The following is a 13,142-nucleotide window of genomic DNA, read 5'->3' on the forward strand; positions in this document are numbered from 1 at the left end:
TAGCGGCAGCTGGGAATTTGGGTCAGGCTTCTCAATAGTCCCCTGGATTGCAAGCCTTGTAACTACATATAAACCTGTACAAGTCTAATATAGTTGGCATATGGCAGTGGAGTCATCAGGGGTATCAAATATGAAAAAAAGAGATGTCAGGTCACAGAAATGAATGCACCTGTGATGGCTGTGATTGTGCAAATGCTGGCTTTATTAAAACATGTTTTTCTTCTAGGGGATATGTTACTAACTCTAATGTGTTTTGACTTAGTATATCTAGTTAGGGGCTTTAGGAGGTCTCTCGCTTCACTGATACTGTTTGTGAGGTTGATTGCTTTCTGATTTAAAAATATTTTTGCTTTGGCCACTGTGTGTGTCAGTTAATTTCATTCACGTGACCAGCATTCAATGATTTTTTTCCTCACCTGTGGTATGTTATGCAACAATTCTATACTGACAATTCTAGACCTGCTACGGTCTAGAACTGATTTTCAGACTCAGGTTCTTTGAAAGAAATGGAGGTTAATCTTGGACAGTATACTCTTATAAACTTAGGGGGAAAAATCTGTTTGGGACAGATGATTTGTTTTTTAGGGCTTGAGTTAAAAAGGAATTTAAAAAGGAATTGAAGTTAAATCTATGTTCCTAGTATTTTATTTTTATATTTAAATAATTTTCGAGTATATTTTAATAAGAGTGGTGGTTTAAATAAGTGGTTGGTAGGATAGGCATAAGTCCCTGGAATTTTAGTGTTAATGACACAGTTAACAATTGCAAAATTGTATATTTAATGGTTAAATGTATGTTTAGTGTTTTTGTGTATAATATAGTTTTAATATTTGTTACCAATATTTATTTATTTATTTTATTTATTTCAGTTTGATGACCGGGGAGGTCCACTGGGCTCAGGAGCCCATTTTCAGTGGAGGCCCGGGGAGGAAAGCTCCACATTACAAAATACAAAGATAAAAACAAAAATACAAAAGATAAAATTTAACATAAGATTCAAGGTACAGATATATAAGGATGCAGCCATCAGTCTACATGGTATGAATGCTGGTAATTTGTGATACAGAGGCAATATAGGGAATGGTGTCATATATTGAAATGGATGATTACAAGGTTACAAAGAGTCTGAGACTAGTAATGGCAGAGTGGTAGAACAAGCATAAATGTTAGGGAGGGGAATAAAGGGAGAGCAAACTATTTACAGTATTTACATATATACACAGGACAACAGTAAACAATAAGTAGATATGAACAAGGTTGATAGTAGTAAGAAACTGAATAGCATTACTGTTAATATGTACAGTGAGGAGGCTAGGTGGGGAAAGTGCAGTTGCACTTCCATGTATGTGAATGAAACGCAATACTTAGGTTCAGCAGTTTTTGTTATAAGATAGTGATCTTATAAGATTTCAAAAGTAGTTGGTCACATGGCCAATTAAGACGTAAGCAATTAATTAGTATTTAAAGTTTTCATTGAAACTTTTTTATGGATTCTAATTGTGTTTGTTAGTCTGAGGAAGCTGGCATATTACAGTCAGTAAAAGCGCTTACCATGTGTGAATAAAGAGTCCGTTTTCAGTAGTTCGCTCGTTTCTGTTTTTGTTTACTACTTTTAGCATTTTTTTCATTGTTGAGGAGTCCTTTAATAGGAGAAAGGATCATGGATGATTTTTTAAGACATTGGTGCTACCAGCTGTGCTGCTATTGAAGCAGGGATGCTGCAATGGTGACGACTCTCTCAACCATATGACTTGTTGAAGCTCTTTTGGAAATGTGTTAAATTCTAATTAAATGCAGAGGTACTTGATCATAATTTTATACATTTTAACTCCTAAGTCCCACAAATAAATAAAACATTTAGTAGATCTTTATGTAAAATTCTCTCTGAAACTCAGAAGCACTCTTCAACAAAAGCATCAAATAACATGTCCAACACATACACAAAGTGTTCTGATCAAGTCTTTCACATGATAAGATGAAAGCCCTTAACTGAATTAAATTTTATACCTTATTTTATGTGGTTTATGTATTTTAAGTAGTGTTGTTCAGATGTTATTATCTGAGTGCGCGTTTCCTTGGACTGGCGAAGTACAAAGTGGTTTGGTTTACATACGCAAAGTGTGTTTTTCTGTTTACTGATACCCTTCCAGCACGTTGTTATAAAGCACTTTAATACTTTGGCAGTTTCAACACATTTGGAAAAGACAGTGCTATTAGATGGGATTCAGCCTAGGATCCTGAGAAATATGAAAAAGAAACTATTGATAGATACCATGTACAAAACTATAACAAATCATGTCTCTACTTCACAGAAATGGAAAAACAACAGCTGAATTACTCTGCTCCCTTTGCTGGAAGAAAATGACAGAATCCCCTTTGTAAGGAAAGAATCATTCATTACTTGAATACCATCATAATGCATTGCTCCCTACACAGACAGTGAGACACACACAAAGCATCCACAACTGACATGTGTGGGTATAGAACCTCTGACCAAGGTCTATATTATACTACAGCATAGAGCTGTTATGGGACACATCACAGGGATTAATGCAGAACTCTAGGCACCAAAGATGCAGAATGAATAGATCGTGTCAGATAGACATGGCATGAAAGCTTTTACAACAGTGGGATTAAAGTAATAAACTGAGGAATTTGATGGACGTAGATTATTTACACTTTAGCCAAGACATCTGATATTTTACCCCTCAACTTCTTAATACACGAGTTAGAAAGTGCTCCAGTAAGGGGCAAAATGTAATCTGAAGAAACACAATGGCTATACAGAACACTCCATGGAGTAATGACAAACTGTTTTAAAAAGAGTTTAAATATACCAGTGCCATGCTCACAAGTGATGGCAAAAGGAGTCTTGAGTTTGACCCCCTCAGCTTCTACTTGCAAACTCTCTTACTGTGAGCAAGTCAATTAATCAAATGGTGCTCTTGAGATACCCCTGAAAAGAAACAATCAAGTGTGCAGACCTGTTTAAAAAATAAAATAAAAAAATGAGCTACTTCAGGCATTTTATAATAATGTCTTTTTGTCAGAATTTACTGTGCCTGATCTAGGTAAAGCCCATTGGGACAAGGCCCAGTTGTAGATCAAGGGATGTAATAGTGCTTATATTTCTCTTGCCCAGCCCAGGAAAATTTGGTGATCCCTGAGGGTGGAGTAGAATCTATGGCTATGGAAAAGGAATTTTGGTCTGCCCTAATTAATCTGTTACCATGGCAAACCCAAATAGGAGAAGGGAAAATAAATTAAGTGTTAATGTGATTGCATATAAGACTGTAGTGTTAAGCATGGAAAATATGGAGTTTTACACACACACACACACACACACACACACACACACACACACACACACACACACACACACACACAGACATTCTGTCTTATTCTTCCTACAAATCACTGCTGAAATTTTATAAAAGTGAACAGCAAAATATATAATATTTGTAAAAGTCATTACAATTAAGAAAGATGTGAAATAAACAGGAAAGATATCCAAAAAAGCAAGGAAATAAATATAATATTTTGCTTCTCACAAAATGAACTGCTTTGTAGGACTGAGTTTGGATATTTGAAACTATGATTTTTATTTTCTTCATTTATTTTACTAGAGCTATAAGCTGCACTATTTGCTTAATTATCTTTTTTACTTTATCTTTTGTTCAATTGTCCAGAATTCTTTTCCAAGGGGAGACATATCCTAATTAGCCATTTGTTGTCCCCAGAGAACTGCCTGTTGTAAGGTGTTTACACAACCAAGCGATTCACTGAATTGCTCAGCTGCGTAGATTACCATGGCTGCTCCAGGCCACTTGCAGTAATGAACATGGCCAAAAGGGTGTGTTCAGCCTATCTGGGACAGGTAAGTGGTGGGGAGTTTAGCAGTCAGGCAGTGTTAGGGTATGTGTACCTGTGTCCCTCTGTGTGTGTGTGTGTGTGTGTGTGTGTGTGTGTGTGTGTGTGTGTGTGTGTGTGTGTGTGTGTGTGTGTGTTTGTGTATTTCAGTGCATGTGAGGGGCTGCATGTGTGAGTGTATGAGTGAGTGAGTGTGTGTCTGCCTGGGAGGTAGCATTAGGGGGGGTAGTTAGGGGTAGGTTAGGGGTTTTGTGTGTGTGTGTGTGTGTGTGTGCTGGGGTGGCTGTCATACCTCCACACACCCCTTTATTAATGAGCAAATCCTACAACAGTGGATCAAGGAGACCACTAGCCCACCAAGGAGAACTCTGAAGATGTGGGCCTGGGGGAAGCACTATTCACCAGGGATAACTCTTACATCTCATAACTAAACAACAAGTAAACAGAATAGGAAGGGAGGGATACTAGCCAACAAGGAGAACTCTTGAATAATGTGCATTAATGGCACTTACACATATTGTGGGCTGGGAGGAACACTACACACAAGGAATATTCTAACATGCCTTAATGGCACTTAAAAAAAGAGGAGTGGAAACTACTAGAAACCAGTGGTACTATAATAGCATGCCTTGAAGTGGATTCTAAACCTGCCACAGGGGATATTAGTCATCCAAGTCACTGCTAGACACTGGGGATCTGGTATAAAACATACCTATTAAGAATTAAAAAAATATATACAGTGCGGGGGGGGGGGGTGGAAAGACCTCCAACTCCACACCCTTGCCACAAGGAACCTCAGCATTAACCCACTGCTCTAATTGAGAAAATAGTGCAACAGGTTTTTTTTTAATGAGCATCTTATAGCATTGTCGCCTCACAGTAAGATGTTGTCCTGTTCGATTCTCAGCTAGAACGTCTTCTGTGTGGAGACATGCGTGAATGGGCATATCTTCATTGAAGGTTGTGCGCCAGGGCCAGCAACTCGGCACGTAAAAATCTACTGCCAATCATTAGCGGACCGGAGTTCCGCTGTGGCAACCCCTAACCGGGAAAAGATTCAACAGTTTGTGATGAAAGAGGGGAAGGACAAGAAATAAAGACAAGCCAAAATTAATGGTGGGATAAAAGTGGGGAAGGATGCTATTCAGTCATAAAAACTTAGACAAAGTCACTACTGTAATAATTTTCCAACTAACTTTGATTTCCTGAAGGATATATAAAGTATGAAACGGTAGTAGCTAGTTTCAATGACTGACTGAAATCATCTGTGGTATATAAGGGCAGGAGAAAGGAGACCTCAGGGACATTCTTACAACACAGGGACAGGTATGTGGTGTGTGTGTGTGTGTGTGTGTGTGTGTGTGTGTGTGTGTGTGTGTGTGTGTGTGTGTGTGTGTGTGTGTGTGTGTGTGTGTGTGTGTGTGTGTATGTGTGTGTGCGTGCATGCGTGCGTGTGTGTGTGTGTGTGTGTGTGTGTGTGTGTGTGTGTGTGTGTGTGTGTGTGTGTGTGCATTCAATGTGTGTATTGTATGTGAGAGAGTGAATAGATGGGTGCCTGTTCTAAGATAATGTGTCCACCCGCCACCACTTTTAACTACCACAGGAGGTGTTTATCTGCACTTATAGTAGTTAAAAAGTGAAACATGAAAATTTGGTGATATGAGGTCATTCCTCATTGTGTCAAATGTATCTCTGAACTGCAAAATACCAGATCATGGTAACAGGGCCCTTTTTCTCCAGCCTTTAACTCAAGTGATGGGTTTCTTTATGAATCCACAAATCGGTGACTATTGAAAGATGTGTCACACGACTTTTATTTATAGCCTATTACTAATAATTGTGCATCTGCATGTAGTTCTTTAAATGTAAAAATGAGTCCTGGAGGTAAATTTACCTCTAAAAACTCGAACTTAGCATCTCCGTATGATCAAACGTCTCATCTTTTAAATCCAAAATGTAATTCCAGTTATTATAGGTGGAAAATTCAATAAGATGATGAAACTACAGCATTTCGGGTAAAGGAAGATTTTCCATCTTTGCCTACTCTAGTTTTTGTGCTTACGTCTATGGTTACTTTATTGTCCTCCATGTGTTGGTACCCTGTTTTCCCCCCACATTCCACAGACATGCAGTAGGTGGATTGGATACTCTAAATTGGCCATAGGTGTGAGTGTATGGTACGGAACAACAGCCATGGCAGGGAAAGCCATGCAGTGCTGTGAACCTTGGCTCTAGATGATTGTTACTATTGGGTTGACGCCCCAACCTCATGTGCAAAAATGGGAAAAGGGGTTATGAATGGATAGCTGGATGGATGGATTTATGGATGCTTTCTTTGGCTAAGGGTGCACACATTGAATGATATTGTTGCTGAAGGGCAAGAAAGTGTGTTTTTTTTTTAACATGAAAATGTGTTTGCATGACCCATTTTGCCATGTCTCATGTCTCAGATGCATAACAATAGCATTGTACATAATGACAGCTGTAAGCAAAAAGCTGAGTGGTACAAATGGTGTCCACGTTACCTTCAAGAAAGAAGTAGGCCATAATCTTTGGCATCCATGATTCAGTAAGCACTGTGCTGTACGATAAGGTTTTAGGTCTTGTTTTAATACTGCATTCTGTAGCACGCATGTCAAAGGCAAGGAACCGTTATAGTCAATGACATTTACATCAGCCTGATACTCTAATAGCAGACTGACTATATCATAACAAGCATTTTTGCAGGCCTTGTGCAGTGGGCTTTTCTGTTCTTCATCTGTAGCATTCACATCTGCCTCATATATGAGCATTATTCTACATATATCGAGAAAGTTCTCCATGTCTTCAAGCTTCTGTGCATTAGCACATGCTATAATGAGAGGTGTTTCATCTAGGCTGTTCCGGCTGTTTACCGCAGCACCATATCTCAGGTAGAGGTGAGCATGATTGTGAAGCCCATGTTTTGCTGCGATATGAAGAGGTGTCTCCTGGTCATCCTGAGAAGGCTGATCAACCACAGCGCCATACTTTAATAACAACTTCGCACATCTGCAGAAACAGTTATAACAGAATAATTATCAAAACTATTGCTATCATTATTTGAATAGTGCAAAGAATTCTGCCTTTTCATTTTTTTGAAACTATGTTAATAAGCAATGTACATATAGATATACTGATGGACGGATAGATAGACAGACAGACAGACCTATATGTGCTATACCACAAATATATCAATTTCTTTGTTAAGAAGCTGACCTAGCAATTTGAGATCCAAAAACGGGGTGCCAGAAATGACTTCAAAAAACAGAATCCTGCTCCTCGGATTCCATGCTTTCCTGCAGAACAGGAACCAAAACAAAAAAACAAAACAAAACAAAAAAACAGTAGAGAAAAGAGAAAAAAGTACTGAAAAAATATTTTATGCTTTTTGTTATAAGGGATCATAACAGACATTGTGTTACTAGAACCCCCAGATCAAGACCAGCACTCAGATTGAGGGTAGAACCCAGCAAAGAGACTGACAAGCTAGGCAGCCTATGGCAGCAGTCACAAGACTCCCTGTTAGTTCTGATATCGGAGCTCAGCTGTGAGGGCATACAGACCAAGAACATGTTACAGTATCTATAATCCAAGGCATAGGTGGTAAGTCATTGTGAGATTTATTATCTCATGGTCAAAACACCTAATCCATCAGAGTTAGACTTCACTCTTAGCAGTAAATGTTATTAATTGGAAATAGATTCCCATAGCTCACCACCCACACTATGGATTATTTCTTAATCATACAATGCAGGGATTCACCCCCCCCCCCCATTTACCTGTCATAGCCACTACTGAACATTCCAGGAGGGTTGCTATTTTCTTGTAATTTTCAAGGGAAGGTTCAGCAGTGTACTGGAAGCCCAAGACAAAAATGAAGACTTCATCTCAGTTCAATATCAAAACACAAGTTAAGGTTACATTGACAAAAAGGAAAATAAAGCTTTTACTGCAACTGCCAACAAAACACAACTATTAGCAGTTCAGAAACAAGTTGGGATAAGTAAACAGGATGTTTCATAGGTTCATAGGTGTTTAGCCCAGTCTTACAACATTTTACAAAACATATGGGTCCTGAGCTGAATGGTTACTAGGCAGTATACAACTGAGCTTGCCCAATAATCAGACAACTCACAAACCAAAACCAAGGGTAAAGTTCAAGTAACTGTCAAAGCATAGTAATGAAAACAGTATCTGAAGCAGAACCTGGAATTATATTGGGATTTGTTGGATTTACTCCCTCCCCTGGTTTTCCCCTTCTGCATCAAATGTGTCCACTCAGGAATGAATTCTGCAGTAACTGCCACACAACAAGGTGTCATTGGTTTAACAATATGAAACAAGCTACAGCATTCAGATTTTTTTTGTCCAGAAGAGTGGTATTCTAATCTAAAGTGTAGGATGAAATATGGGCTTTTTGAGAAACCATCATATTGAAGCCATATAATTCAAATACAAATGGACAAGCATAATTATCAAACACTTGGATTATTTCTAGACTATGTTAGCAGCTATCTGAGCTAGCTTTAGGAGGTTGCAGACCTTAAAGGCAGAGGTCATACTCGACAGATTTCTGGTTCTTGCTTACCTGAAGGATTTATGTGTAGTACAAAGGTGGAGAGGTGCAAGCCCATCTTCAGTCAGAAGGTTGGGATTTGCCCCATGGTCCAATAACAGCTCCACACAATCTGTATGTGCATTTTCACAAGCATGGTGCAAGGCTGCTTTGCCCCCTGGAGCTGCATTTACATGTGCTCGATTCTCCAGCAGGTATCTGAGGCAGTCCTTGTAACCTCGGCTAGCAGTAATACAAAGTGGGTTTGTAAGTTCCCTCTTGTACTCCAGAGACCACAGACCTACAGGAACAAATATCAATAAGATGCTGTCAGCTCTGTAGTAGTCATAGCTGTATTATTTAAAATAGCAAAAATAATTAAAAGAATCTGCCTTTCAATGAACTGTACAGAACCTGGAATAGAGATCGCACAGCCACTGCTTCAGTTTTGATTAAAGCAGGCTACAGAATCTGCAAGAGTAATGTGTTGCCAAATGCAATTTATACAATTTCTGGAATTATCAATTTAGCTAAAAATAAAGCCAAAGCACATGAGTGACTCACTTTTATTATGATTATATACAGTGACGAAGCACAGATATATAAGGCACAGCCCTCTACTTCACACAGATGGTGAGGGACAAAGCCCCTCACAGAAATCAATGTCTTCTAGATACAATGTTTTCCTGAAAGTTCTTTTGTTTCATCTATTTTGGCATTTGGCTGCATATCTTAGTCTTAAAAATGTGCAGGTGTGATGGGTTCCATGCTTCTAGAACATTTTCAGTAAGTTGCACAATATTATTTTATCAAAGCAATGAAATGTGAAATGAGTATTTTAATTGCCATATTTTTTATTGGATATGTTAAGGCAATGTCCTTAATATAATCCAAAAGATTAACAGTACCTCTCAGTATGTTTTATTACAGATTTGTAATATAACTATTGACAGTTAACTGATTTAATTCCATTTTATTCCCCCTGCTCTTTTTAAACCGACCCTATCTTCCCACATACAGTTTTTATTTACCCTGTTTATCCTTTTTTTCACTCTTCTTTTATTGCATTGTCTGCTTCAGTGCAAAAAGTGGCATTTTTGACTATGTTGTTGTTGCTGTTGTTGTTGTGTCTTTCGGCTTTTCCTGGTTAGGGGTCGCCACAGTGGAACTCCGGCCCGCTAATGATTGGCAGTAGATTTTTACGTGCCAAGTTGCCAGCCCTGACACACGACCTTCAACGAAGGTACGCCCATTCACACATGTCTCCACACAGAAGACGCTCTAGCTATACTATATTGCTGTAATCATGTTCATTATTATGCCACCCATTTATTTCACTGGTCAGTTTAAGTGGGTATCCAAAATACGCTTGTATGTGTATACTAGACATTTGCATTGATTTGTATTGTTCTAAGCTTTTAAAAAATGGACTTGCTTCACCTTGTATAATATTTTACTTTAGCTGTGTTTGAATTAGTGAAGGCTGTACCCTGTATAACAGTGGTCCCCAACCACCGGGCCATGGATCATTTGGTACCAGGCTGCCAGGCATGGAGTGAAAGTGAAATGAAAAAGTGAATGTGTGTATGTATGCATGTATGTGTATGACTGTGTTTATGTGTTTGTCTGCATGTGTGAGTGAAAGCATACATGAAAGCAGAATGTATGTGTGTGAAAGAAAGAAGAGACTGTGTGTGTATGACAGCATGAGGAGTAAGATCAATCGAGCCGTTATTTTACACTTGCTAAGCAGCACTTTTGCTGTTTAGCGAGTGTAAAATAAAAGTCAAGGAAACCAAAAAAAGTGTATGTGTGTGTGTGTGTGTGTGTGTATGTTTCTGTCTGCATGTGTGAGTGAATGCATGCATGAAAGTATAAGAGACTGTGTGTGTGTGTGTGTGTGTGTGTGTGTGTGTGTGTGTGTGTGTGTGTGTGTGTGTGTGTGTGTGTGTGTGTGTGTGTGTGTGTATGTGTGTGTGTGTGTGTATGTTTATGTCTGCATATGTGAGTGAATGCATGCATGAAAGTAGAAGAGAGTGTGTGTCTGTGTCTGTGTGTGTGTGACAGAGAGTGAAGAGTAGGAGTGATCCCTGGCAGCAGCACCAATGAGGTCTACGTACCTCTCGACCATACCCAAGGTGACCATTTTGTTACAGGACCTAAGCTGGGATACTTGAGGGCCGCCCCAGGAAACCAGGTCTGCAATCCCATTCTCCCAGCCCCCATGAGAGTGGAGATAGAACAGCCATGTCATCTCACACCAGGGCAGGCAGGTTGGCCTCACGTCCTTCACCAGGCACTGTGGAATGCCACTCTGTGAATAGCACCACCCAGGAGGCAAGAGGCCACATGCCAGGAGGCTAGATGCGATGCACATTCATCGGCACCTGGCACTATGGGTGTGAGAGACTGAGGTGTGCCACAAAAAGTGCAGAGATGGGGGGACCCAGGGCCATCTCCCCTGTGAGTTTGAAAGCCCTAGGTGTAAGGCAAAGTAGAGAACTGGTGTCACAGAAGTCTGAATGAGAGACTGTCTGAGGCTTTGTGGCATAGCAGAGTTCCATGAGGCTGTGAAGATCCCCCAAGAGTCTCCAAGAGCACGCATGACGCTGCATGATTTGGCAGCAGTTAGGAGGTGTGTAACCCTGGAAAAAAGCTCTCTCTCCTGGGTAGAAGTGGAACCCCAGAGGGTGTCAGTCCTGATGGAAGTCTGGAAGGGAGAGAGATAGAGAGGTGGAAAGTGACTGGTACAGGACAGCTCTCGCCTGGGTGAGGGGGTACAGACCATGGCCCCACTGGGATGGAAGTCTGAAAGGGGGAGGGAGTCAGATAGTGGCAGGGCTGGGTGAGATCCTGCCTGGGTGAGAGGTTCAGGTAGAGCTCCCCACAACGGAAGTCCTTAAGGGAGTGCTACAGCAGGCAGCAGCAGAGCCTGGAGTGCTCCTGCCTGTGTGAGCGGGGTCAGGTACAGCCTCCCATGATGGAAGTCCTTAAGGGAGCAACTGGCAGAAAGTGGTGGGGTCTGGAGAGCTCCTGCCTGGGTTAGTGGGATCAGGCAGAACTCCCCATGTTAGAAGTCCTTGAGAAAGCACCAGGGTGGACAGCAGAGAGCTCCTGCTGGGGTGAAGGCATCCAACTTCACCCCATAACTGACATCATCCTTGAAAAATCTCAAAGTCCCCAGAGCTGCTCTGGACGGGAAAGCAGGGGGACTCTGAAGCCTTCATAAGAGAGGATCTGCCACTCAGTGGCCAAGGGGGGTTCCGGAGGAGTGGATGGGATCAGAGGGAAGCTCCCCTTAGAGGGTCCGAGGGCATGAGTGATCCGGCACAATTTGGCAGCCTGCAGGAGACATGCAGGTGGTAGAGTCCCCTGACATGAGGGGGCCGTAGCTGGGGAAGGTCTCTTGACCAGGTCGAAGGGGAGGACTGTAGGGTTTGGCCCTGACAGAAGTCAGTACGGGAGCATCAGGCAGATGGGTGTAAGGCCTGGAGAGCTCCTGCCTGGTGAGTGGGGTCAAGCAGAACCCCCACAATGGAAGTCCTTGAGGGAGTGACTGACTGATGGCGGCAGGGCCTGGAAGGCTCCTCCCAGGGTGAAGGCATCCAACCTTACCCCATACTCAATGGCATCCCCAAAAAACTGCAAAGTCCTCAGAGCTGCTTAGGATGGGAAAGCAAGAGGAATGGTCATTCTGGGAAGCCAAGTCACCATTCAGACTGAAGAGTCTAAACTGGGACATTTCTGTATCCCAAAGACAATGTTTGGGATTCCAGGACAGAGACTTCCAAACTGGGACTGTCCTGGAAAAACTGGGACCGTTGTTCACCTTGACCATACCACTCGACTTCTTGCACAATAAATCTGGACAGAGCCACAAATAATAGGGACAGATTTTAAATATTGCTTTTATAAACATCGAAAGTCAATAACATCTCCATAAGGTTTATGTTCCTCTCATACCACTTAACCTCTCGCACAATAAATCTGGACACATACCTCTCAACCTCTTAGAGCAAGAAATCTGGACAAAGCCAAAAATAATGGTGGGACAAAGGCCCAGAAATAGGGACATTTTTAAGTACTGCTCTTACAAACTTAGAAAGGAGATAGAAACACAGGTTTTGTATTAACATGTATTTTCTAAGAGTATAACGTCTGAAACTCAACTGTCTGTCATTATTTTCTGACATAAAACCTCACTGATCTGCCAGTGATTTGCCAGAAAACAACAATTTTATGAGAAACAGACCAAAAATATGAGGCAAAAATGTGAATATTCTGTGAAAATCTGTACAGTTGAGAGGTATGCCATAGCTAAATGTTTGGAACAGATTTTAAATATTGTTCTTATAAACTTAGAAAGTCAATAAGGTTGCCATTAGGTTTACGTACCTATCAACCATAGTAGATCAATGTTATGCTGTTAAGCAGATTGTACAGTTTTTTTTTTTGGTAATTATTGCTAATTGTCTTTTTATTGTACTTTGGAGCATTTCTCCCTGAGTCTCAGCTGAAAATGGACTTCTAGTCCAGTTCAGTCTCTTTGGTAAACAAATGCCAGATAAATAAATAAATAGTATGCACTTTATTAGGTGTGCACGATGGCCGGTCCATTGAAAACTGTCTTCCATGAAACCGGTCCTCGGTACAAAAAAGGTTGGAGACCACTGCTGTATAATACATCTGTTTAACA

The 13,142-nt window shown here is 40.8% G+C and overlaps 1 protein-coding gene across 2 annotated transcripts in view; it reads right to left on the reverse strand.

The window, feature by feature from the left end:
- Positions 1-13,142, reverse strand: part of ASB18 (ankyrin repeat and SOCS box containing 18) — a 332,696-nt gene that overhangs the window by 88,883 nt on the left and 230,671 nt on the right. For both annotated transcript variants that reach the window (XM_044060586.1, XM_044060585.1), the window contains exons 2-3: positions 8,480-8,747; positions 6,396-6,900 (exon numbers count right to left, since the gene is read on the reverse strand). In XM_044060586.1, coding sequence (XP_043916521.1) covers positions 6,396-6,900; positions 8,480-8,747 — 773 coding nt within the window. The remainder of the gene's footprint in view (positions 1-6,395; positions 6,901-8,479; positions 8,748-13,142) is intronic.

Source organism: Protopterus annectens, chromosome 2.part0 (genome assembly GCF_019279795.1).
Source record: "Protopterus annectens isolate FY-2018-M chromosome 2.part0, PAN1.0, whole genome shotgun sequence".
Taxonomy (NCBI): Eukaryota; Metazoa; Chordata; order Ceratodontiformes; family Protopteridae; genus Protopterus; species Protopterus annectens.